This window comes from Parus major, chromosome 12, assembly GCF_001522545.3.
Source record: "Parus major isolate Abel chromosome 12, Parus_major1.1, whole genome shotgun sequence".
Lineage (NCBI taxonomy): Eukaryota > Metazoa > Chordata > Aves > Passeriformes > Paridae > Parus > Parus major.
Genome location: NC_031781.1, coordinates 15637426 through 15663340, shown reverse-complemented (window position 1 = coordinate 15663340; position 25915 = coordinate 15637426). Strand labels below are relative to the sequence as shown.

Genomic DNA, 25915 nt, shown 5'->3' with positions numbered 1-25915 from the left:
AATTTGCAGACAGTAGCTTCAATTGAAGAACGAACAAGGCCAAATCTTTCCAAGACACTAAAAGGTATCATGGATTTTCTAGTTAGAGAAAGTCAGTTTCACCCCTCTGTGTGGATATTTAGTTTTATCTTGCATTATTGCAGTAGAATGTGCTTCATTGTCCTTATACATTCAATACACATTCAGTTTCAGTTTCACATTTCTCGGGTATATCAATTGTTTAAAGGTGAAGTGCAGGCAGATGCACAGAACATTGCAATAAAGCAACCAAATAACTGCTGTAAATAAAACACACTTCAGTAGAGTTTTATATGTATTTCTCAACAAGGTCTGTTTCCTGGTTAAATTAGATTAATATTAATTTAGCCAGGGAGCTGTTTGCAGCTTTTTTTCATCATATTTATGGTTTGTGGGAATAGCATTTTTAAATTTTTTTGGCTTCTTTTAAAGGCAGGAGGGGTTTAATTAAATTCATTAAGCTTTTCTTTCTGTTTCAGAACTGGGGCTTGTGGATGGCCAGGAACTTGCAGTTGCTGATGTTACTACACCACAGACTATGTTATTCAAGCTTCACTTTACCACTTAATTTATTCATAAGTACAAATACAGCAAGAGATATCTGTGCCCACTTTATAAAACAAACATACTCTGTGGGTGTTAAAGCAGCCTGAAATGTTCCTGTTAGTGTCAGCATGGTTGAAGGTTAGGAAATCAAAATGAATCACCATATTTCAGAATTGTACGTAGAAGCCAATATTTGGTGGATTATATTTGTATAAATGCTTATTCATGTACAGATCTCTGATGTATAGAAATACACTTTTCCCTGGTTTTGTTGTCAAAATGTTCATGCTAATGTACTTTCAAACACACGGAACTTGAAGGTGGCCAAAAACCTTGTTTTCAACATGTGTGCACACATATGTAAAGAAAAGATGTTTTTAAAAGGAACTGCAGCAATCTGGTTTTATGTTGTAGCACTCCTGAGACTTACTGAGTCACCTTAAACCAAAGGAGGTAGTCAATTAAAATGAGCATTTCCCTCTTATTTGGTATTGATTTGATCAATTTTATGGAAGATGTTAAATGTGGAAGAGATGGCTTTGTTTACAAGAAACACAAAAGGAGAAAATGATCAACTGTACATGAAAATACAGATGTGTCTCATCAATGTCCCCAAGGAGCTGCCGTGCACAGCACTGCAAGATTATATTCAAATATCATTGGTGCTGTTAAGGTATTTATTAATAAAAGAATCAGAAAGACACATGAGGTTTTGGCTTTTCTGTGGACATTCAAGAGCATTTATAACCTCTATTTAAAAATCTGGGGCATCATTTGGCTGCTTTAGTCAGAGAGCTAAGCAGAGCCGGGTGCTACAACGTGAATTCTAGTCTGATATGATAGCAGTGTTTGAAGTTTACAGTTTTTTAACTGTGAGCAGCATAGTTTAAAAGGATGATTAATGGGTACGAATTGAACGAGGGAAGATAGGGGAATAGCAGAAGGAGTAGTGGGTACAAACTGAACGAGGGGAAATATGGGGATAGGACAAAGAGTAATGGGTACAAACAGGAAAAGGGGAATTCCAGGTTGGATATTCTGAAGAAATTCTTTCCTGTGAGGGTGGTGAGGCCCTGGCACAGGTCGCCCAGAGAAGCTGTGTCTGCCCCATCCCTGGAAGCGTTCCAGGCCAGGTCAGACGGGACTTGGAGACGGGGAGTGGAGGGTATCTGTGTCCATGGCAGGGAGTGGAAGCGGACGCTATTTAAAGTCCCTTCCGGCCCTTGAGCTGGAGCGTTCACCGGCTCTGTGAGGGCGGTGCGGTGCCCCGGTCCCGCCTCCCGGACGTGTGGGGAGGGCCGCGGCTGCGCCGGGCCCGGCTGCGACGTGGATCCGGCAGCGCCTGCGCGGAGCCCCTCGCTCCGCTCCGCTCCGCTCCCTCAGCACCGCGCCCGGCCCGGCCCGGCCCAGCGCGCCGGCCCCGCCGGCAGCTGCGGGGAACGGGCGCTGCCGAGCCGCCGAGGATGAGCTGGTTCAACGCCTCGCAGCTGTCCAGTTTCGCCAAGCAGGCGCTGTCGCAGGCGCAGAAGTCCATCGACCGGGTGCTGGACATCCAGGCCGAGGAGAGCCCCTGGCCCGACGCCGTCATCCCCGACTACGGTGACGGTAAGAGCGGGCGAACCTCGCGGCCTTCGCCTCGTCCGCCTCCTCCGCTGTCTCTTTCTCACCCTGGGGAGGTTTAACCGGCCACCCCGCCCAAAGCCCCCCCAGTTTATATAATTCGGAGCCCCTCCCGGTCTGTCTGATCCACGTTCTGATCCCTCCCGCGCCCCCCGAGCGGGGTGACACCAGCACGAAGCTCAGAGCCTGGCTGGTGTCACCAGTGTCCTGCTTTTATCGCATGAGTAGCCCTGAGCCTCATAGCTCTGCTTCTCGAGGCGTTATTTGTTTATTTTTTTTTTTTTTTCTGACGAGTTATTAATTGGTAAAACCTGAGTAATATAAAAGGGGGAATCACGCTCTTTTCAGAAGCTTGCGTGGATTCTCTCTTTGCAACAGGGAGGGCAGAGTAGAAGCTGAAAGTCTGATCCATGTGAACCAAATGAAGTTCCCAGTTTTAGTGGCTTCCAGTTCATAATCCTCAGACATCTGTTGAAAGGAATGTGCTGGTGGAAAAGTTGCCATGGCTATGAGGAAGTGTCTACCTGTATGTGTGCTAATGGAGAGCCTGAAGGAATGGTCAGCCCTAAGCTGTTTGGAAGAGAAAGAGCAAAAAGGAGCCCTCTTATTAGAAACTCCCCCAAAAATAATATCTTAAAGATAATAATAAAAAAGGATGGCAAACTAAGTCATCTGGACTCAGTGTAATTGTTACAGCTAGATCTAGGAGAACTATGTGTGTTTGGAGGAGGAGAAGGTTATTTCCAGGTGAAGCCACAGCAGAGTGAGATTTCTGAAAATTGAAAGCTGTAGGAATTGGAAGTGTTTTCCAGGTTGGTTGCTCAGCAAAGGTCACTTTGGGATGTCTTTGTCCCTTTGAGGGCTTGGCAGTCGTGTAAGTAGTCTGGTGTCATCTTAAGATGCAAGAATTGTTTAGGGAAAAATACCATACTTCTCAAAGCTTTAGACTTGTCCAATCATTTTTAAATTTGATTTATATCTTAATATTCATGGTAGTTCTGTAATTCATAAGAAGAGCAGCAAAGATCAGCCTGCATCTGGTTTTTAGGGAAAACATACTTGTTTTCAAGATATATCAAAATATGTTCTGAATGTTACAGTTAACTCAGAACTTTTTCTGAAGCTGTTGAATCATGGACAAGGTAGCAATAAGTCAGATGCTTCTAGTAATAAATCACATGTTTGTAGTATTTTGGGAAATGAAAACAGTAATTATCTGAACTTGAGGCCAACAGCTATCAACTGTTCTGAAAGTGGGAGCTAGCTTTAAATATTGTAACTCAGCATTTTTAATAGATGCTGATGTATAGAGTGACTTTGTTTCTAAGTAGCCTGAAATAATTATGTTACCTAGATTATATTTGTAGGTACAAAACTGGATATTGTTTTTTGGTTTCTCTTTCTTACTTCAGATGCTACTGCAATTTGATGCTGAAATTCTTGCTGTTAACAAGTGCTGGAAAACCTGCAAGAAGTAAAATAATTGGAATTGTTGATGTTATTTTAGGGTGGCTTCAGAATGGAACAATTCAGTATTTCTCCACAGAAGAAAAAAAATTCTCAGCTGGGCTGCTGCTGATTTTTATTGTCAGCTCCATGCAGATGCTGGGTGTAAAAGGAAAAATGAAATCTGTCAGAAACTGAAGGGCAAGGACCCTTCTTACACTGTAATTCTGCAAATACTTAAAGCTTTTCCCCTCTGTTTTCTGTCATGGTGTGTGAAGCGTTTGTGCTACTTGCAGATAACTTTTAAGGCCTTGTAATTTTTTCCTCCTTTTAAAATCCATATAATTCTTTTAACTACAGCTTTTCAGATTCTTTTAGCAGGAGGCCACATTTGCTTTTGCTTGTAACCTTCAAAGTGGTTTTTTTTGTCTATCTCCCTTTTTTCCTGTTTTTATTTTTTAGGAACAAATTCTCTCATAAGTGGAGGATGGGACACATCTTCCTGGGGCTTGAGCTCAAATACAGAACCCCAGAATCAGCCAATATCTCCCACAGCAATCACAAAGCCAGTGAGGAGGACAGTAGTGGATGAATCTGAAAATTTCTTCAGTGCCTTTCTCTCTCCAACAGACGTTCAGAGTATACAGAAAAACCCAGTGGTGTCCAAACCTCCAGCCAAATCACAGCGACCCAAAGAGGAGGTGAAAAGCACTTTAAAGGAGTCTCAGCCCTCCAGCCAGCTGGAAGGGCCAGTGGCAACAGAGGCAGAAGTGAAGGATTCCTCCGTAGCTGTGCTGGACTTGAAAAGCCTTGATGATCCCAAGGAGAAATTAGAAGAGAATGCTGTACTTAAATCTGATGCCCAACATGAAGCAAGCACAAATGAAGTTACTGACAAAAAGGTGTCTGCTCTAAATTTTGAAGAACCTGAAGATTCTCCTACTGAAAAATGCAGTGTGGGAGGGGATGGAGCAGCAGGTGCACCCGAGGGCTCTTCTCAGCCCCTCGGAGCAGGCGCGAAAGACCTGGGTTTGGAAGGGAAGGAGAGAAAGACTGAGGACAGACAAAGCAATACCCCATCACCTCCCATCAGCACCTTCTCCTCAGGCACTTCCACAACGAGTGATATTGAAGTTCTGGACCACGAAAGTGTGATAAGTGAGAGCTCAGTAAGCTCCAGACAAGAAGCTGCAGATTCAAAATCCAGCCTTCACCTCATGCAGACATCGTTCCAACTCTTATCCACGTCTGCCTGTGCGGATTATAATCGCTTAGATGACTTCCAGAAAATGACCGAGAGCTGCGGCTCCTCGGATGCTTTTGAAAGAATCGATTCATTCAGTGTGCAGTCCTTGGATAGCAGGAGTGTCAGTGAAATAAATTCAGATGATGAGTTATCAGGCAGGGCTTCTGCTTCAGCGTCTGTCGCTGTCAGTCCGTCCGTGCCAAAGACAGAAACGGTTGACGCCCTGAAAAATAAATCGGAAAACTTGAATGATGCTCCTGTGTTACATGCTGAGGAAGCTGAGATGGAAGAGAGTGGGAGAAGTGCAACCCCTGTTAATTCTGAGCAGCCAGATGTTGTTTTGGTTGCTGCTGTGCAAACTGTTGAAGAGCAGGTGGTGAAGGAGGAGGCTGAGCCCCAGCAGGATGCTGGGGAGCAATTGGTAGAAGAGGTCACTGAAAAGCAAGAGCTTAAAAAGGTAAGTAAAACATGTATTGCAAACACACCTTTAAATTGCAAGTGAAACTCCTGATGTTTTCTTACCTTGCCCTGTATCATATCAGCTGATTTGAATGAAGTAATCGATGCTGAACTGTCTGACCCTTTGGAAAACTGTCCTTGATATTCTGCAGTGGGACAGTACTGGTAAAATTTCTGATCAGATAGTTGTGGGTTTCACCTGATCCACCTGGTTGTCATTGTTGTGAATTGTGAGTAGGGGTGGCAAACAGGAAGCCTAATAGGTCAAATGTGTTATTTTAATTCTTTGGTGGCTACATTTGTATATTTTCTTGTATTTTTGTTATTTGTCTATATTCAGCTTTCCAAAATGTGGTATTAAGAAATTATTTTAAGGATGTGAGCTAAGAGCTTTTGATCCTGAGTGAAAGTTTTCTTCCCTCATCTGCTTTGTGCAAACATTTCACAGAAGAGACCTTCCCACAGAAATAATTCAAAGAATATTGGGAGTCTTAATGCTTAATGTAAGCCATAGTTTTATAGAGCATCATCTCTAGTTAAAAACTTCATGTATAATTAAATATCACTGTTGATGATTTTGCTGAGGAACTTACTTGAGCCAGATGTGCTGGTTTAGTAGGATTTCTACACCTATAGAAAACAGGTGTCTTTATGTTCAGGTGTGTGGCAGAAACATGGTAATCCTCACTAATTTATACCTCAAATTCCTGGAAACATTGACCAGTTCCGTTTTAAATAATCTTGTGAAGGAATGGAGTGGGGGAAAGTCTGCCCCTCTTATGTTTTAATTGTCCCATTGATCTGATCTTTATCTATAAAACCTTGTCCAGATGATTGATTCATTAACTGAGAAGCTGGAGAAGAGGGAAATACAGTTATTAAGTACTAGTAAAGAAAGGGCTCGCCTGGAAGAAGCTTATGATAACCTCAAAGAGTAAGTATGAAAATACGCTTTGTGCTGTAACTGTGACTTTGCTGTAATAAAATCTTAGATAAAACAAGGAGCTTTATGACTGGAACAAAGGTTACAGGGGACATGCACTGTTTTGGAAAGGTAGAAATAATGATTGCATGTGCTGTGATGGGATTTTTTTAAAGACATATTTTTTCTTGGAGCCAGAATACTTTTTGGGAGGGGGCTGGGGAAAGATTTTTCAGTAAGCAAGCAGTAGGAATGACAAATGTGGAGAGTCAGTCTTGGTTATTAGTAAAGATCATTCTTACAAGACTGGATTAAACTATTAAGAGAGAATGACTTTTCTGATACAGAGGGATGAACCTGATTTACTGAGTAATTTGTTGACTAAAATGTAGGCAGTGAAAGTATGGAAGAAGAGCTGGCTGTAGGGAAAAACCTGAAATTATTATTTAATTTGGTTAGAGTTAAAAGGGGAAAAAATGGACAGTTGTATTTACCAGCTCATTGATCAAATATTGAGTTATAAAATTTACAGATACATGATGCTGTTGTTTAATGACTAAATTGTTCCTAACTTAAAAATTAAATAATTCACCCTCTATATTACACAGATTGTGGTTAATTAAAAAGGACTTTATCAAAGGGCAAGACATTTGAGATAAATTAAGAATTTAGTTGTTTGCATGGTTAAACTACAATAAAGATCTTTGGTGAGGACTTCTAATAGAGATGTGAGGTTTTTTGACTTGCTTATCATGTGTAATAAACTAAAATACTTTCTAAAAGCATTTAAGACAACCTGTTACAAACTGGAGTGTCACATAACCGTGCAACTGTTCTGAGATGTTCATTTTAAATGCAGTGAAATGTTTAGAATTAAAGAAGAGAGCAGCAGCCTTTCATCTCTTAAAGAGGAGTTTGCTCAGCGAATTGCAGATGCTGAGAAGAAGCTCCAGCTAGCCTGCAAAGAGAGAGATGCAGCTAAAAAGGTAATTTGGCTTTTTTTATGAAATTAATATTTATTAGTTTATGACACAATTGAATTTCTTGAGGAAAACCAATGAACATTAACCCAGGGAAAATCATGAGGCTGTTAGTAACCAGCATGAGCTGTTTCCAGCCATCCAGGCTACCTGGTGTTCACATCAGTGTTCTTGTATCCGTGCTGTGAACCAGCTTGGGGAACTCATTTAAATTGGTCTGGTTTGGGAGAAAAAGAGATTTAATGTGTGTTCTCATTCACCTTGTACCAAATATGTACTTGCATTGGTGAGGGAGAATGGCCAGGGGATGTGAGAAGGGGATGAAGAATGGGAATGACTGCTTTAGAGGATTAACTGGTAGGAAAATTAAGGTTTGATGACAGATTGATTTGGAATGAGCAAAGAAATCTACAGCAACAAAGTTTAGGGGGTTTAAATGTTCTTGACCTGGTGTCACAGCATTTCATTTCTCTAGCTTAATGCAAAAAGGAAACTCAAATCTAACTGGAAAACAAATATTTTTCATCTGCTTGTCGCTGTGTTGACACAGCAGAGAGTTGAACTGGAAGAATTATTCAGTATCTACATGTGAATAGGACAGGTTGGTTTTTCTCTATTACAAAAGTTTGAAGAAAATTAAATGGAGATGGGGAAGTTGGAACAAATTGTGTAGAGGATTTACAGGGTCTCAGTACTTGGAGGTTTTTAAAACTTGATGCAATAAGGCTCTGAGCAATCTGTTTTGATCAGATAATCTCCAGAGTTCCCTTCCAACTGAAATTGTTTTCCAAGCAAAGCCTTTTGAGCAGAAGGGCAGAAGAAAAAGGTGATCAGTGTAACTCACTCTGTTTTTCCCTACATGTATTTTAATAAACAGTCCTAAGTATTTTATCCTATTATTTAGGAAGTAAAGACTGTTAAAGAGGAATTGGCTACTAGACTTAATACCAATGAAACTGCTGAATTACTGAAAGAAAAAGAAGAGCAAATCAAAGGATTAATGGAGGAAGGTGAGAATTACCTTTTTTTATATAGTAAAAATGTGTAGAATAGTTTGAAATGTACTGGCCTTGCATACAAGCCTTCTTTGTGTAGGGAAAAAGTGCTTAATTTGAAGCGTGTTGGATGTTTCTGAACATTGGAAGCATTTAGTGAGTAGCAAAGAGCAACAGGAAGTGTCAGGCAGGTACAGATGGCTGGAGAGATGCTTCCTGCAAGACTCAATAAGAGGTGCTGAGAGATAAAACCAGCATGTGCAGAACAACATTCCATGTTCCATTCAGAAGAAATCTAACAAGGGCATTGCTCATGGCATTCCTACAGTGTCTCCTTTAATACTTTTTAATTTTGGAAATAAAATATAGATACTAAATGAGAAGGTAATTTTATCTTTTTTTCAGCATGATGAGCTCACTTATTTTCAAATAAAATTTTACATCATTTTCTATCTCACTGTAGCTCAGTGTAGCAAGGGTATCTCAGGATAAGATAGATTTAAACTTAAGAACTTGCATGAAAAATTGTAAGAATAAGTATTCCCATATTTACTTGAGTTTTATTTTCATGGGACTAAAGAGCAAGGCTGTTGTGACTAGGGAGAATCCATAGAATATAACCAATATGCACTAGCTTCATGTTCAATTTCTTCACAGGAGAAAAGCTGTCCAAACAGCAGCTGCATAATTCCAACATTATTAAGAAATTAAGAGCCAAAGAGAAAGAGAGAGAAAATATTAACACAAAACAGAACAAAAAGATTAAGGAAATGGAAGAGGAGTTGCAGCATTTAAAACAGGTGAGATATTTGTTGATTTTATTTTTTTAAAAAAAAGCTTTTTATATTAGCTTCAAAATTTCTATTTGGATGGGGTCTTGATAAATTGACATTTTTTTTTTATTTTCTGGAGACTTCTCTTTTCATAGAATCCCAGAATGGTTTGGGTTGGAAGGGACACTAAAGCCCATCCAGTTACCCCTCTGCCAAGGGCAGGGACACCTCCCACTGTCCCAGGGTGCTCTAAGTTCCTTCCAGCCTGACCTTGGACACTTCCAGGGATGGAGCAGCCACAGCTTCTCTGGGCACCCTCTGCCAGGGTCTCACTATTTCACATTATTGCAGCACTGAGTTGTGATTTATGTGTGTATTGCTTGTAAAACCACAGTGAGGCATCTTCTCAGCTCCTTGTTTTCACTTGCACTGCTGTTACCATGTGAGCTGGAAAACCTGCACCACCAAAATTGGGGCAGTTAGTGATTGAGTCAAGACCTTACAAATCTCAGAGCCAGGATGTGGAATTTTGTGAAATTGTGGTGTAGAGCAGCTTCCTCTAGGGAAGGCAGGGAAGCAAAAGCTTTCCCTTCCTGCCAAGTGATAGGTGGTTTTAGTCACTTTATCCCAAATTGATTGCCACTTCTGTCACTGTCCTCAGACAGTGTTGTCAGCCCCACATCCTGGAGTTTGTTTCATGTTTCTTGTTTGCACTGACAGGTGCTTGATGGCAAGGAAGACCTTGAGAAGCAGCATCGAGACAGCATTAAACAACTGAATGGTGTTGTGGAGAGACAAGAAAAGGACCTTGCTAAACTTCAGGCAGAAGTGGAGGACCTTGAAGAAAGGAACAGGAGTGTGCAGGCAGCACTTGACAGTGCATACAAGTAAGCAAAACAATCACACCTTGAGATTGTGGCTCTTCTCTGTGCAGTGCTTGTGAAATATTTAAATGTAACAAAGTTATTTGCCAAGTTCCTGTTGGCATTTAAGTATATTGGGGTTTGTTTGGTTTTTAATCCCCAGGGAACTTGCAGATCTTCATAAAGCTAATGCCACAAAGGACAGTGAGGCTCAGGAAGCAGCCCTGAGTCGGGAAATGAAGGCAAAGGAAGAGCTTGGGTTAGCACTGGAAAAGGCTCAGGAGGAGGCTCGGCAGCAACAGGAGGCTTTGGCAATTCAGGTGTGTCTGAAATGCAGTCAATAAACTCCTTAATTCAACAAGTGAATGTACTGAGGTGCTGTGTACACCTGATGTAATGAACCAGCTGGAACTCGTTTTTTGTGTGTACTTAGCAAATACCCAGAGGATTTCTTCCCCATGGAACTTGTTCCATATTAAGGGGTGATTGTGCTAACCTTTAAAATACTAATTTTATTTAAAAGTACTTATAATTTTACTTGTCTAAAGGAAATTATTTTGTCAGGATCTATGTTAAGTTTGTAGTACTCTTACCTCTTAGAATTTTTAGTGATAAATCAGTGTAACTATTTGTGTGTGTGCAAAAACGAAGCCTTTAGTTGTAAACAAACATATCCTGTTTGAAAATGGTGTGGTACTGTGGCACAGGAATAAGTGATGATATAACTTTTGGCAAGAGTTTAGTAATAATTTCTTGTTTATTTAGGTGGCAGACCTGAGGCTGGCACTGCAACGTGCAGAGCAGCAGGCAGCAAGAAAAGAAGATTATTTACGGCAGGAAATTGGGGAATTACAACAGGTACGATAACAAACAGATGATGCCAACTTAAATCTGCAAGGAGGACTTCTAAAAACCCAAAAATAAAATGCTACCATGACATAAACAGCTTGAAAGAGAGGCTTTATTTTCCTGGTTACCTGCAATGGTTGTCCTTTGCAGAGGAGCAATAAAAACATTAATGAAAATGCTTTTTTAAATGTCATAGTGGAAAAAAAGTCATCATTTTGTTTTGATGCCCCTTAAATAGCATGCTGTTCTTTTAAAATGAGACAAAATGCACACATTATGTGATAGTCATCTAAAATTGCTGAAATATACTTTTGAATGACTCTTTATCTGCTTCTTAAGAATGTTTTTATTGTTCTTGCCAAAATGTTTCAAATGATGTCTGGAGCTCTGGAATTTTGGGCCCTTGCTCTATTATGTATCTAAAAATGTTTAACTTCTCTCTTGGAATTTCACACTACTGTGAGTTTGAACCACATGAATGTTGGATTGTAATAATTATAGAATCTAAAGCAGCTGCTATTTTTTTAGACGAATTCTGTGTGAATCTTTCAATCCATCACATGGTTTTAATTGTATTTAATTTGTGATTTCAGAGACTCCAAGAAGCAGAGAACAGGAACCAAGAGCTGAGCCAAAGTGTTACCTCTGCTACACGGCCCCTACTGCGGCAGATAGAGAACCTGCAGGCCACACTGGGAGCACAGACCTCTGCATGGGAAAAACTGGAAAAGAACCTCTCTGACAGGCTGGGTAAGGTGGTTTAGCTTTTACTGAACTGTGAGGCTCTGGGTGAAGGTGTGAGATCCAGGAAGGTAAATGTAAAGGGCTTAACACTTGCCCAGTGTTTAGATGGTGGATCAGGAGAGATGAGCACCAAATGCTTTCCTGTAAGGAAATGGTGTGGGGCAGGGGTTATGCCAAGGTTCTTGGACAGGTAATCCACTGGTTCTCTGTAAAACACACTGTAACATAAGGTGGAGGGGTTAAGGTGTACATGTCCTTACAGCATCTAAGGGCATTGAGACACTGAAAGTGTTCCAGGAGCCTGATGCTGAGATACCAAATTGTAAAGTTTGGAATTGCTTACCTGACTGCGTCAGTGATGATACATAGATTGTTTGATACACTAGGAGCCTATTGTTTTAAATGCAAAATACATTAAAAGCCCAAAGGTGGACCCAAAGAAATTATCTGTAGTTGTATATTGCATTCTGAAAGAGTTTGAAATCTCTTCATTCTGCATGTCTTTGATCCTCTGTCTGTGTGTGGAAAATATGTAATCATCTATACAAAAGAAAACAAGATGTATTTTTTTAAGAAAGATTAGTTGCATATTAAAAAAAAATCTCAAATTCAATTTTAATGTATAAGTAAATGTCTCATTCTAGATGTTTGATCAAAAAAGGTTAAATTCCATGGGTTTTTTTTCACTATTAGGTGAGTCTCAAACTCTTCTAGCAGCAGCTGCTGAGAGAGAACGTGCTGCTACAGAAGAACTTCTTGCTAATAAAATTCAGATGTCTTCTTCTGAATCTCAAAATAGTCTTTTAAGGCAAGAAAATACCCGTCTTCAGGCTCAGCTGGAGGTTGAGAGAAACAAATTGAAGAAAATGGAAAATGAAAACAGCAGGTGAGTTAATTTTTTTGTTAGCGGCATTTCTTTGTAACTTGTGAAATGGAGTGTTGATATGACTGTGCAACATGTTGGCAGAATGTTATAAATAATGTTGTATAGGATACTTTGTTTCATGCTAAAGATGGAAAAGTGTTACATTCATAACATTTTGTAGCCTTGCAGCTGTGTTTGTTTTAAAAGGATCTGGATTTACAGAGAATAGAATGGAGAACACTTATTTAGTGACTTTACCTCTTTCCTCTGTGTAGGTATGAGGTTGAACTAGAAGGGCTCAAAGACGAATATGCAAAAACCTTGGAAGATGCAAAGAAAGAAAAGGTATTGCCTAGTTCAGCTGTGATCTCTGTTACGGTTGAAGTCTGAGCTAGCAGGAGATTGACATGTTGTGTTTATCTTTGCAGGCACTGCTGGCTACTCAGTTAGAGATGGAGAAGATGAAGGTTGAACAGGAGAGAAAGAAGGCTATTCTTGTGCAAGAAGCAGCAAAGGAGAAGGTGGCGAAACCTGACATTTCTAAGTCTTACTGATATTGTCTTTATTTTAGTAGATATCTATAGCAGAAACTTTTAGTACCTGTCAGTATCTTTCCAGTGAAACAGGTGTTGTGTTAGACACACTGAAATAAATTTTGAGTAATAATCTATTTAACCTGAGAAGAGGTAAAATATGGATTGTTGTCGTAATCCTCTGTGTTTGAGTGCTCTTGGATCCTTTTGCTTCTGAAGCTACTTCTTTTCTTTGCTTAGACTACCAGCATTGCTTCACTGAATTTCTGTTTTTCCATGACTGTGTGTAATGTTCCACATGCTTTCCAGCTTAAGTCACAAGTCACACAGCAGTCCTCAATAGTCATCATTAAATTCATTACCACTAATTAGCAGTTAGTATTCAACTAAAACTATTTCTGTTGTTTGTTTCTTACTGTCTGCAGTCCTAAAAATCTAAGTGCTTTCCCCTTCAGAGGTTGGCATGCTTGTAGATGCTGTTTGGAAAAAGGTCCAGTCTGTTTTGAAGAGGTATCAGTGAATTATTAGCATGTGAAAAATCTTGGAATTTAGTTCATACACTTTATTTAAAAAGAAGAAAAAGGCCTTAACATTCATTCTAATAAGAGATGTTCTTCTAGGTGTGACATATTCTTTCTGTGATGCATTTGGACATACAAAACTGCCTCTGAATCTCTCTTGGCTACTTGAAAGAGAACCTTTTTTCAATGTAATTTGTAGCTTCTGTCTTAATTTCTTGAAAGGTCTGAGATCTTGAAGATATGCTTGAACTTTCATGTTCTAGGTATGGGGCAAGTAGAAAATCTATCCCATTTCTATGTTCTATAGTTGTTGTTGGAAAAAGGGAGGCTATTTGTAGAATCTCTTTTAGCATATTGTGAATGTTGTTTGGTTTTTTCCTAACTGGTGGTATTGGATGTCTTTCTTTACTTTTTAAGGACCGAAAGTCATTTACAGTTGAAACTGTATCGAGTACGCCGTCAATGTCCCGCTCCAGTTCCATAAGTGGGGTGGACATGGCAGGTCTCCAGACCTCTTTCCTCTCACAGGTAGGATAGATCACCTATAATGTTTTTTTTTTCCTTCTTGACCACTTATTTTCCTCAAGAACATTTAGTAATGTAGAAAATGACTCTTTGAGATTGTATTGCCCTTAGACAAGGTAACATCCTGTGCATAAATATCTAAAATTCTTACAAGGCATCTGTGATTGTAAAGCCCACAATTGATTGATTTTATACTTGCACTCCTGGTTTAGGGCACACCTCTGCTCCCTAGGCAGCATCACTGGCTGCTGTACTCTGCTGTCTCCTACTGCTGCTCCTTCCCTGTCAGTCCAGTTCATGCTGTCAGTGCTAAATGGCACCTGTGTAAGGGTCAGGGGAATTTGCCAGTAGGGAGCTATCCCAAATTGTACCTGCTCACCTCAAGCTTTCATTTTGAAAACAAGCTTTAAGCATTGCAATGCTTGCCTAGCATGGTGTAATTTTACATCTTAAATTATGTTTTATTTAGGAGAAGGAAGATTCCAAAATGGGCATGTTTTTGTCTAATTTTCAGCTTCTCTAACCTTCTCTTTGTAGGATGATCCTCATGATCACTCATTTGGACCAGTAGCTACCAGTGGGAGCAATCTCTATGATGCAATAAGGATGGGATCAGGTTCAAGTATAATTGAAAACCTTCAGTCACAGCTAAAACTGAGAGAAGGAGAGATTTCACATCTACAGGTATCTTTTCAGAAGGCTTGGTCAGTATTATGAGCATTCTGTGAACACAGCTGTGTAGGGATGAGGGTGAGAAGGATTTGTTGCTTTTTTTTTGTTTTGGCAAGGACCTATCCAGAAAACCTATCTGTCTGAAAAGTAAAAAACACCCAGGACAATGAGATTTGAGGAGAAAGTGAGAGTGGATCTGAGATGTGCTGTTTTGCAGTCTGGTGATATTTTGATATGGTGTTTTATAAATACAGTGAATTCTTCTGCTTGTTATTTGTGTTTACCCTAGCTGGAAATTGGAAACCTGGAGAAAACTCGATCAATAATGGCAGAAGAGCTGGTTAAATTAACAAATCAAAATGATGAGCTTGAAGAAAAGGTGAAGGAAGTACCCAAATTACGCATACAGTTAAAGGTAATTTCTGGTGTAAATCCATCATAAAATGTAGATAATTGCATTTCTTTAGGAGTAGTCCTATCAGTTTAGGAATATATTCAAATCTGTCTCTAGGCATAAATGACTGAAGAGCCTGTTTTTTGGGTTTTTTCTTTTATGTAGTAGAATCTAAAAATGCCCACTCCATGGTTATGCAGACCCTTTAAAACACATCTGTTGGAAACATGTGCTGTGCATGAGACTGTGTGCTAAATCAGGGAGAGACCACTTTTGTTTCTGTCATTTAAGTACTTGTCTGGAACTGTTTTTTTTAGTGGAAGGAGTATTTTGATAAATAGCATGGGTTTATGAGGTTGATGCAGAAGCTGAATATGTGTCCAGTAGAGATACAGGAAATAGGACAAATAATTTAATCCTATTGAATTGAAACTGAAATATTTGGAAAAGTTTTGGAATAATTTTTGAATACAGAATGTTCCATTTTCTCATGAGACATTTCACAAACTGATCATTCCTGTAGTAAAACAGTGCACTTTTCTGATTTTAATGCTTATAGCAAGTGAACTTGAAGGTGCTTCAGGATGCCCTCTGAAACCATCACTAACTCTTTTTAGGATCTTTGGAACTTTTAACCTTTAGGATCTTTGTCTTCCTTTAACACCTAGAATATAAATTTAGCTGTATTCAAAGCACAAAGTATTTTTGGAGAGTTTACTGTGTGCTTCACTGTAGTTACACTTTGATAAGGTAATTCTGCACTTACTTCCCCTGCTGGTGGTGTAAAACACTGTCCCAGCAGCAGCTTGTTTGAAGCTGAACACCAGTGAAATAACCAAGTGTGTCCTTGCAGGATTTGGATCAGAGGTACAACACCATTCTCCAGATGTATGGGGAGAAGGCAGAGGAGGCTGAGGAACTCCGGCTGGATCTGGAAGATGTGAAAAACATGTACAAGACTCAGATAGATGAACTTTTAAAACAAAGACAGAATTAATTCCCCATGGGACTCTTTAACTCTTTGGTGACAGACTGTAAAGATAACTGTTTATGTAAATGCTGAATTTAATTGTCTTGTAAAAAAACCCTGTATTATAGAAAACGTGACTATATAATAGAGTTCATATGTTGACAGAAGAATCAATGCTTTAAGTGTCCTGTTCTGTCTGCAGTTAAATTATTTGTGCAATATTTAATATTTTTCTTCAGTCATCCCTTTATTTAAGTTTTTGCTAAATGGTGGGTCATTTTACATAAACAGCAGAAATTATGGTTGTTACCTTGTGAGACAGCACTGGAAGGCATGAGTAGTACTAAAAGCAGTACTAAAGCAGCCCTTGATTCATAATCTTTGTAAACCTAGGAAAATCACATTACAAGTCTTTCTCAAGTGTTCATGTGAGTTTTTCTAAAATCTCATCAGGTAAATTTTCATAAACTAAAGTAGCAGGGACTTGCTGTCTGAAGCATAACTGGTGGATATTTTTATGACAGGAAAATCTTAGATTTGTGTTTACAACATCTGAAGGTGTCAGGGTGATTATTCTTAGACAAATCCGATTAGTCTGACTACGGTAAGTCACTGAGTGTGAGACTCAGATGAGACTTCAAATTACAGCTTCATCTTGTATATTGCTTGTGTTCTCATGAGCAGTCTGGAGACAGCAGCTCTGCTTGTAATGATAAATGCATTCAACTTTTAACACCAGAAATCAGAGCTATTAAATATCTGTTCTAGATTTAGTAGCTGATTTTTAACAGTAGCTAGAACAGTTCAGAAGAATGCAGGAAACTGATTTTTTTAAAAAAGAAATTGCTGCAGATCTCATGGTTCCTTTTATATAAGTAGCAAGGGTTAGACTTCTTGTAAAATTGAACTGTGGCTTAATAATAGTTTTCGAGCAAGTCTCCAGTGGCTGCAGAGTATTTCTCATGCCATTCCTTAAGCAAGGTATTGGTCAAACAGCACTCACATGACTTGGAGTAGAGCTGCATTTTTGGTAATGTCAGAGGAAATGTTTGAATGGGACCCTGGGGAATGCTGAGAAGAATTCTTTCGTCTTCCTCTCTGCATTCCAGACAGCAAATATTTTGCTGCATCTCAGAACCTACTCGTGTGAAATACTGGGCAGCTGAAATTCTTTGCTTATCACACCAGTGCCTCTGTTGGGAGAGGGGTTTTTTTCCCAGACCAATGCACATTGTAATTTGGGAACTCTTTTCAGTGGCCTGAGAGACAAGAGATGTGAAGGATGAGGAGTTGCTTCTGGAGAAATGCCTCTTGGTAATATGATTTTACTATGGGTGTTAAGAATTTATTCCTCAATGGGAGAACAGTTAGTCACTGAAGTTACACGGGCAAGGGAATGTTCATGGAAAATCCTAGTCTGATTGGAGATTCAGGCTGTTACTCTGTGAGGATTTCATTAAAGCCATAGAGCCAGAACATTTAAATTTGTTATAACTCTCCAACTGTCAGAAACTTCTAACTGCTTTAATAAAAATACTTTTTTCTCTTCCTTTTTTTTTTTTTTTTCCATTGGGAGGTGGGAGGGAATTGCCCTCTTGTCTTCATTTTAGTTTTGGAAACTATGGTGGTATGATTTTTCTTCTAAAAACCTCAGAATTTAACAGTTTTCATATTAAAACATGACTGGTTGCTCCAAGTTTCTGAACCCAGACCAATCAAGCCTAAGCAAAAATCATATGTCCATAATAATGTCCATATTAAAACACTGGAATTTTACTGATTTAGAATTATGATGTATAAGGGTTAGTTCAACCTTTTCTTAAGAAAACAACTCTTTGTGATGGTCAAAGATTAGAAATTCTGTTCAGCTTTTATCTACTACAGCAAATCAATAACTTCCTGATTTTCACCTTTTTTTTACAATCTTGGCAGACAAATGCAGCAGCAAAGAGAAATAAATTATCCTTTGAACTTTTATTGGGATCTCTTGCTCCCAGTGCTTTTGAAGGTAACATTTCCTGTGTAATGTGAGCAGATGCTCCTGAAGGGCAGGCAGGCAGTTCTGAGTATGTCTTAGGCTATTTTGGTTTTCAGAAAGAGCTTAGATAAAAAAGAAATTTTAACATGCAATCAGCATTAACTGTTTTAGATGTAAAAATGCAAAAGGTATTAGATTTTTTTAAATTTTGCTGAAGTAGATGTAAATATTTGTATTGACTATTTTTGGATTCTATATTCCCTTGTAGTGCAACCTTTACTATCACTGAGAATCAGATGGCCGCCTGTGTCTTAATCATCAAAGCCTTAGAAAACAAAGTGGCTGTTGAAGGTAACATAGACTTGAAAATATCCTGGTTTGCTCGTCTTTCATTTAATTGTATGCTTGTTTTGAAGAAACATTAATGTCTGCTTGAACACAGTTCATTGCTCTGAGATTGCCTAGAAGAGTAACGTGCAAAATGAAAGGAATTAGGTTAGAATTCTAGTACTCACTTTTGTCTAAATTTATTTTAGAACATTCCTTCTGAAGGCAACTAATTTAGCTCTCATTTTTGCTGCATATGCAAGTATGAAGTAATGTTATTTAAAGGTTACTCAGTGTAGTGTTGAGAGGGAGCTGAATTGCTGATGGAAAGGCCTCTGGATGTCGGTGGGTTTGGATGAGGAATAGAGTACTCTGGTGCTCACTTCCTTTAGAAACTCAAGAGCCCATGTTCAAAATCCCATGTCAAAATCACATGAGAGAGGGGTTAGTTCTATTTTTTTTTTCCTGCTACACGTTTGTTGTAATTTATGTGCTTACATTTTACTAAGGGCTATAATGATCCTTAATATGAGGTGAAATGGTTATCACAGTGAAGTTAAACCCCTTGGTTTCTAGTTGTAAAATATGTATAAACTGTAAAAAGCACGGGGTCAGCGTAAAATAAAATTTTCCGCTAACAGTGTACTCTGGTTCTCTTTGAGAAAAGACTTAAAAATAGTTCTGGGGAGGGTGAGTGGGTGTGAACCTAGTGCTGTGAAAGGAAAATATTACTTAAGGTAGAAGATACCAGATGTAGTTGGAATACAGTTCCAGATGCCAGTTGAAGTCTTGCGGTATTTATGTATGAGAGGCTGGTTTATTTCTAAACGCACCGCAGCGATCCAGGGCTTGTGGATAATGGGACGTTCAGATTAATTATATTTATTCAGGTAAGCGGTGGCCGTGCGGGGTCAGCACCTCTGCCTGCACCCGCGTTCTCTCGCAGGTTTCCTGGCTCGGGCTGAGCGTTTGATCCTCGTTTGCCACCTGGGAACGAGGGGAGAAGAGCTCTGGGCTGTGGTGGAGGATTCGGAGCTCTGGAGTGTTGGTGCCTGTGCCTCCCTCGGCGCTCATCGCTGCGGGAATTGGCTCAAAGCGAGGGAGGGTGCGGTGTGCCAGGGGGATCAGGGCCCCGCTGAACCTCTGCCCCTGCGCCTGGAGGTGTTGGTGAGCGCTGCCGTCCCGGGCCGGCCCCGGCCCCGCTGCTGCCGGCCTGGGCTCGGGGGGACGCCTGGAACAATGGGGTGCCGGAGCCTGCGCTTCCTGCCGGGCCGCGGCAGGAAAAGGCCCTTTTCCTCCGCATCCTGCGCTCGCCGCTCCCGGGGCGGCAGAGCTTAATTTCCGGCAGCAGAAGGAAGACGCGGCTGCTCCGCCGCTGCTCCCCCGCGGGCAGGTGCCCTTCGCTGCCGGCCCCACCTGAGCCGCGCCGCCCGAGCCGCGCCCGGCCGCTGCGCCGCCACCCCGGCCCGGCCGGCTCCTCCTTGCCTGCTTCCTTCCCTCCCTCCCTTCCCTCCCTTCCTTCCCTGCCTCCTTGCCCGGCTCCCGCCGCCCCGGGCGGGGCGGTCCCGGCGGTGCCCGGCCCTCGCTCGCAGCCGCCCGGGCGCTTCCCCGGGAGCCCGGCGGCGCCGGGCCGAGCGCTGCCCCGGACATGAGGATTGAGGCCGGCGGCGAGCGCCGAGCAGCACGAGCGGCCGGTGCCGTGGGCCGCGGGGCTCCTCGGGGCCAGCGCGGCTGAGACACGCGGTGAGATAAGCGGTGAAACACGCGGTGAGATAGGCGGTGTTACACGCGGTGATATGCGGTGATACGCGGTGAGACAGGCGGTGATACACGCGGTGATACGCGGTGAGATGCGATGCTGTGCCGGGTCCAGCACGGGCACGACAAGCGTGGGTCGGGCACCGGGTCCGGCTGGGCCGGGGGCTGGGTCCGGCTCTGGGTCTGTCACGGAACCCAGCAGGGCCTGGCACAGGGTGCAGGGCACCTCCCCGGAGCTGCCAGGGGTGGGTAAGGGACACCGCTGGGTTTGTGATGGGAGAGGTGTGATCCTTGTGGAATACCCCGGGCTGCGTGCCGGGGAAGGGACCCGAGTGACCGATCAGCAAAGTGCCCGGGCTGTGGAAGCTGCTCTCATTGCTGGGAACGTGTCCCTAGGAGCAGGACAGTGTCCCGAGGAAATCTCCTTTTGCAGGATGTATCTAACTCCACCTTCCTCCTCTGCTCTAGGTTCCTGTACCTGGGAAATCTGAAGAAATCCTCTCAAACCAAACAGGTAAAACTACTTGTATAGTAGGAATTTTGCTAAAGGCTTCGGTTGAAAGCAAACATGCAAATTTTAGCAAATTATAATGCCAAAAAAGGTGGAGTTTAGGTACAGGCCATGCATTTTTTTTTTCCCTCAGGAAGTTTAATGGTTCAAAGCAGGGGTGTTAGATCTGAGAAGGTTGCATTAGCAGGAAGGTATGCAGCCAGCTTCAGGGTATACAGATGTGTGGGCCTGTGTCTCTGTACATATGTATATATATAAATACACTTTTATCATATATAAAATTATATATACAATATATATCTAGAATATACTCAGTAATCACATTTCTTTAACGTGATGTTAAGCACTAAAAACAGGCATTCTGTGACCCTCTATTTTTGTCTGCCTAGTTTTCCCTCAGCTAATGATTAGTTCAAAGTGGAGAATGTATTATTTTCATACTTTAAAACTAAAAATCCTTCTTTTCTCACCCCTCCCCCCAGTTCTTCTACTTTTTCTCCCTTCACACTGGATGTTACATGCTCTATACTTAGTTTCCACACTGAACTCTCAGGATCCCTTGGCATTTAGCTAAAGTAAACACACCCATTTTAGCTTGACTGGGAGTTTGTAGCACGTAATAACACTCAATGACTAATGATTCAAAGATAATCCTGAGGTTGTGCAGTCTGGCCTCTCAGTGAAAGTTTGGTCTTCACAGGAAAAAGAAACCACCCCAGAAATGCAAGTACAAATTCTTTATGTCTGGCTCTGACTGAATTTTGTCTTGTGTGCTTGAAATGCTGCAGATACGTTAATTCCTTTTATTGTTGTTTTTCTTCTTTTATTTATAAAGTACAGAACTCACAGGTTGCCATGTTTATGTTGCTTGTGTTTGGATTGCTACTGCAAGAAACTCTGGCTAATTCCCAAGCTGAAAATCCTACTGAATTCCCAAACATTCCAGAAGAGCCACTCTATAGCTACAAAGCCATCAACCTCCCAGATGAGCATATCCCCTACTTTCTGCACAATAACCAGCATGTTGCTGACATCTGTAAGCAGGATGCTCTTTGCCCATACAAAGTGAGTTTGGGGGTTTTTTTCTGTTTCTTTGTTCAAATGTCCTGTTGTGGTGGTTTGCTCTTGGGAGTTGTAGCAGTTGAAGATGGTGATTAATTTGTTTCCTTGCCAATTAATCAGGGAAAAGGGTTTAGAACATATAAAAGACAGGAGTAACCTTGTTGTGCATGTGTGTCCACTTTGGAGCCTCTGCTGTGCATGGAGAATCTGGATGTTGTTTCTCAAACTCTGTTTGAGAACAGACCAAAAGCCTTTTATGCAAGATTTATGAGCATGATGTCGTTTAAAAGCTAACAACTTACTGAAGTCATTTCCCATTTTCCTGTTGCAAAACCTGATTCAGTCATTCTGTGTTGCAGAAACACTTGAAGAAACTGAAATCCTGCTGGGGTTATGAGAAATCTTGCAGATCAGAGAATAGGTTCCATTACCCAGTGTGTGATTATGTTGAAACTGGGTGGTAAGTTTAATTTTAAATGTCGATTGTACATTATGGTAAAAAAATAGTGTAGTGCTCATTTTGATATAGATGTAAAGTAAACATTATTTCAATATTTAGAATTTAAAGCTTTTTTGAATACAGAATGTTTTTTTTTAAAGATTTTTTTTGACACCTGTGTATATATATATATAATGTGTGTATTTATGCATAATGAGCCTTTCAACATTATTTTAAAAAATTAACATTTTAGGGAAGAAAATACTGCTAGAAATGCTTTCTGCCAGAATGTTTTCATTATTCTGATTTAGCCTTGAATTCAGATTCCTAAAATAACTGTATTTCCTTTCTTAGCTTTAAAAACAGGAAAAAATGTGAAAAAAAAAACAACTTGTACCCTTTTAGGGGAGAGTAGCTTTAAATTGTCATTGATGTTTTCACTTACATGCAGCTGATAAGTGCTTCCTGTTTTGGCATCTTAAATGCCAATAAAATAACTGGCTGGTTCTTCTGTTTCACTTTCAATGGAAAAATGTTATCTGTTGAAGTTATTAGTAGAATTGAGAACAGACCTTGATTTGTTTCCTCTCTCCTTCCCTCATCAGGGCAAGTGACATTGAGACAGCCCAGCAGATATTCTGGAAACAAGCAGACTTTGGATATGTTCAAGAGAGGCTCAGTGAAGTGAAAACCCATTGCAAGCCTGCAGCAACAGTAGGTATTTCTGATAGATGTGATACTTTGCACTTGTTTTTTAAAAACAATTTTTGTTATTGACAGAATTCTGCTTGTTCTTAACAGGGGGATTCGTCTCTGACCTGTTCCCAGTACCTTCAGCATTGCAGAGCAACAAACTTGTACATTGATTTACGAGCTGTAAAGAGAAACCATGACAGGTCTCTGATTTCTCTGATTTGATGTGTTATAGCAAAAACGGGATGGCAGGGAAAAGGGTTTGAGGATTTGTTTAGCAAAGCTGGTTTGCCTGTTGCCATGGGTTTTACTGCTGATCTGAGGCTTGTTGCTGAAGCCCTGTAAAGGGTTACACCTCTTCATTGCTGGCTGCTGCTGGTGGTGTAAAAACCCAAGTTCTTGGTTCTATGGAATGATAATGGGTGGTTGAAATCCCTGACAGAAGAGAGGAAAACGTTTCTGTGTCTTCAGTCATGTCCTTCCTTGATCAGATAATGTGCAAAATACAATTGTTATTGTCTGAGGAACCAAGACCTTTCATTTACCTTTACACCAGATCCAGGAGCTGCATTTTTAGATACTGAGTAACTGAGGAGAGATCTGAACCCGGATCTTCCACATCCTGAATTAAAAAGCTATATATTGGAAGCTGGATGAAAAAGCAATGCCAGTGGTGCTGGCATGAACCCTCTGCCTTGTCTTTGAAGTCAGTGTCTTAATCTGGTCATGACTGAGACTGACATTACCCTTCAGAATGGGTTTTGTCATCGTCACAGCCTGTCCTGAAAGCTAATTTAGACAGTGCTTTTAGCTGGCAACTTATTTTCAGGAAATTTGTTCTTGCACATCAATCTTTATAAGTCGTATAAAATCCTTGGGTGGCAAAGTGGGTTGTGAAACCTGAGGTAAATTTTGCTAAGAAATTGTTAAAAACATAAAAACTCCAACCAGTGTTGGATGGTCCTGTCATGCAGAGATGCATCACTTTCATGAAGGAAAATCTAATTAAAGTACTCATGTGGGTATGTGTAAATAATTCTTAATAACATTCTGGGTGGATTAGTGCTGCTTTCTAAGATTATATCTAGACCTTCAAGGACACCACTATCTTTACTTGGGAGTTGTGGGAAATTCTTGATTTACACTGAGGAAAACACTCAGGTTTTAAATATGTATGAAGTGCCCTGCTGAACTGAGACTAAGTAGCACTGGCTTGAGTATGTAATTGAGATTGCAGGGCACTGGTAGCCCTGTTGCACAAAAGCTGATAGACTTTTTCTAATTTGCATTAGATTCAAAGAAGACTTTTTCCAGAAGGGAGAAATTGGAGGTCATTGCACCCTCGACGTTCGAGCATTTTTGGCTGAAGGTCAACGCAAGAGCCCTCTGCAGTCTTGGTAAGAATCTCTTGTCAAGGCTGCTTCCAAGTTCACTTGCTAATTATTTTTGATTTTTGTCATTGGCATTGCCAGCTGTGTGCAGGAGATTTCATACTGAGGAAATACTTGCTCCTTTTAAGGTCAATTTGAGAGTTCACATTAGAAACCTCTGATAATTACATCTCTGCAGAAAGTCTGAACCACACTGTGAGTAATTGTGTCCTGCCCATTTGCAGCAGCAAAAGATGTGAAAGCATCTTTCAATTGGAAGTCCTAACCTTCAGGTGTTTTCTGGGCAAGCTGCTGGTGCTGTGCCTGATCTGTGTGTAGAAAGGGTGATTGCTCTGTGGTGAGAGCCTTGAAGCTGCCCTTGAGTTCCCACAGCCCTTGGTGAGGATGATCTGGATGTGCTGACATTGTTCCCAGGGAGCCAGGAGTGTGAGGTGGGCTGAGTCCACAGGCTGAGTAAGAAGTGCAGAGCATCACAGTTTGCATGTTAGCACTTCAGAGCTGCCTTGCCAGTTAATTCATGAAGGAACTGGAGCCATTAAGGTCCATACAATAATTCATTCTTATGCTTTGCTTGTATTTTCTTTTTCTCCCCCCATTTTACATTGATGTTTCATTGAAGTCAAGAGCTGCTGCAGAGGAGGAGGACTTTTCTCCTCTAGCTGCTACTGTCATCACAACTGCTCATCCTTGTTTAGATGCAGGAACAATAAATACTGCCTCTACATTCATTATTCCAACCAAAGCATGGAAATCTCTCTTAAGTGTCTTTGACAATCAGATCAATTTGGGTGGAGCCACAGATCCAGGCTCTGAGGCTTTTGTTACATCCCTGCTGCCTTGATTTGGAGATCAAAGGTGCTGTTCACTCCTGAGATCAAAGGCAGTGTTTAACCTCTAGAAGCCCTGAAGAACTTTCCATTATAATTTCAAATCATTTTAATTGTCAGACTCTATCAGTTTTCAGCAGTCCTGTTAACTGAAATGGACTGGAAGGACAGTTACTAAACCTGGGACATATGAAGTACATTTGTTTAAATGAGTTGATGTCAAAGCATATTCTGTGTGATTGAATCTTTCTAGGTTTGCAGAACTCCAGACATTCACTGCATTAGACTTCAGACCTCTAGAAGATGAGAAGTGTGACATTGTTATTGAAAAGCCAACGTACTTCATGAAATTAGATGCAGGTAATTGATGTCTTTAGTTTATTTTGTTTCGTACTGCAGTAAAAAAGCTCATAGTCAACTTGCCCATCTGCATTATGCCTTTGTGACAGTTAAGTTCACTTGTAATATGAAAAATGTTGTAACTTTTTAGTTCCTTTTTTTGGTGTAGTTCCAGTGACGAACTTGGAAACTGAAATTCGAAAATTTTATAATTTCCCACAGACGATTTTAAAAAAACAAATCAGAACATTTTCCTGTTGTTTGCCCTGCACAGTTGTTCTCTGGACTGTGGTTTGGCAGTGTTTGGCTTTGTGCCAAAGGCTGTTGTGGCTGTGTTTCTGCGTGGCAGGTTCCATACCATGGAGCAGCAGGTGTGGGTGTCTGTGTCCTGCAGGACACCCTCAGCACCAGATTCTGTGGGCATTGGGAATAGGGATGGGAAACGCTGTTCCAAGAGGGGCAGCACCCAGGCACCTTCAGGAATCTGACATTTTTTGAGCTTCAGCAGCCTTTTTGTTGGTGCAGTGCTGATGGAGGAGGGTGCTGAGGACAAAGCACACAGCTGCAGTGGGGTGAGCTGTGTTTGAGCCTTGTGCTGGGCTCTGTCCCTGTGAGCCCAGCTGCTCCTCTTCCCCGGACACTGCCTGAC

General features: G+C 40.9%; 3 protein-coding genes across 12 annotated transcripts in view; all 3 read left to right on the top strand.

Moving 5' to 3' along the window:
* Positions 1 to 1267, top strand: part of UBA3 (ubiquitin like modifier activating enzyme 3) — a 12749-nt gene extending 11482 nt beyond the window's left edge. For all 3 annotated transcript variants that reach the window (XM_015640881.2, XM_015640883.3, XM_015640882.1), the window contains 2 exons: positions 10 to 64; positions 498 to 1267. In XM_015640881.2, coding sequence (XP_015496367.1) covers positions 10 to 64; positions 498 to 586 — 144 coding nt within the window. In that variant the 3' untranslated portion in view covers positions 587 to 1267. The remainder of the gene's footprint in view (positions 1 to 9; positions 65 to 497) is intronic.
* A 677-nt stretch (positions 1268 to 1944) lies between these two features.
* Positions 1945 to 18886, top strand: TMF1 (TATA element modulatory factor 1). Its single transcript, XM_015640871.2, has 17 exons — positions 1945 to 2169; positions 4093 to 5333; positions 6166 to 6269; positions 7117 to 7243; positions 8142 to 8247; positions 8890 to 9032; positions 9726 to 9892; positions 10032 to 10188; positions 10634 to 10726; positions 11311 to 11467; positions 12155 to 12347; positions 12602 to 12671; positions 12755 to 12847; positions 13798 to 13908; positions 14443 to 14589; positions 14867 to 14992; positions 15825 to 18886. The coding sequence occupies exons 1-17, from the start codon at positions 2028 to 2030 to the stop codon at positions 15966 to 15968; spliced, it is 3321 nt and encodes a 1106-aa protein (XP_015496357.1). The 5' UTR covers positions 1945 to 2027; the 3' UTR covers positions 15969 to 18886.
* EOGT (EGF domain specific O-linked N-acetylglucosamine transferase) overlaps positions 18187 to 25915 on the top strand; it is a 19983-nt gene continuing 12254 nt past the window's right edge. Inside the window, exons 1-8 of one of the 8 annotated variants that reach the window (XM_015640875.1) lie at positions 18187 to 18270; positions 20473 to 20518; positions 21356 to 21580; positions 21937 to 22037; positions 22622 to 22730; positions 22818 to 22912; positions 24002 to 24106; positions 25181 to 25287. In XM_015640875.1, coding sequence (XP_015496361.1) covers positions 21371 to 21580; positions 21937 to 22037; positions 22622 to 22730; positions 22818 to 22912; positions 24002 to 24106; positions 25181 to 25287 — 727 coding nt within the window. In that variant the 5' untranslated portion in view covers positions 18187 to 18270; positions 20473 to 20518; positions 21356 to 21370. Of the gene's footprint in view, positions 18271 to 19063; positions 19137 to 19838; positions 20014 to 20070; positions 20092 to 20472; positions 20519 to 21350; positions 21581 to 21936; positions 22038 to 22621; positions 22731 to 22817; positions 22913 to 24001; positions 24107 to 25180; positions 25288 to 25915 lie in introns of those variants that run through there. The other 7 variants (XM_015640880.1, XM_015640872.3, XM_019008087.2 and 4 more) reach the window with 7 other exon arrangements.

Excerpts from the sequence above, each read along its gene's own strand:
- TMF1 (XM_015640871.2), top strand. The coding sequence starts at position 2,028 with ATGAGCTGGTTCAACGCCTCGCAGCTGTCCAGTTTCGCCAAGCAGGCG. Across the intron at positions 11,468-12,154 it reads GAACCTCTCTGACAGGCTGG|GTGAGTCTCAAACTCTTCTA; the intron begins GTAAGGTGGTTT and ends TTTCACTATTAG. Across the intron at positions 12,672-12,754 it reads AAGATGCAAAGAAAGAAAAG|GCACTGCTGGCTACTCAGTT; the intron begins GTATTGCCTAGT and ends TTATCTTTGCAG.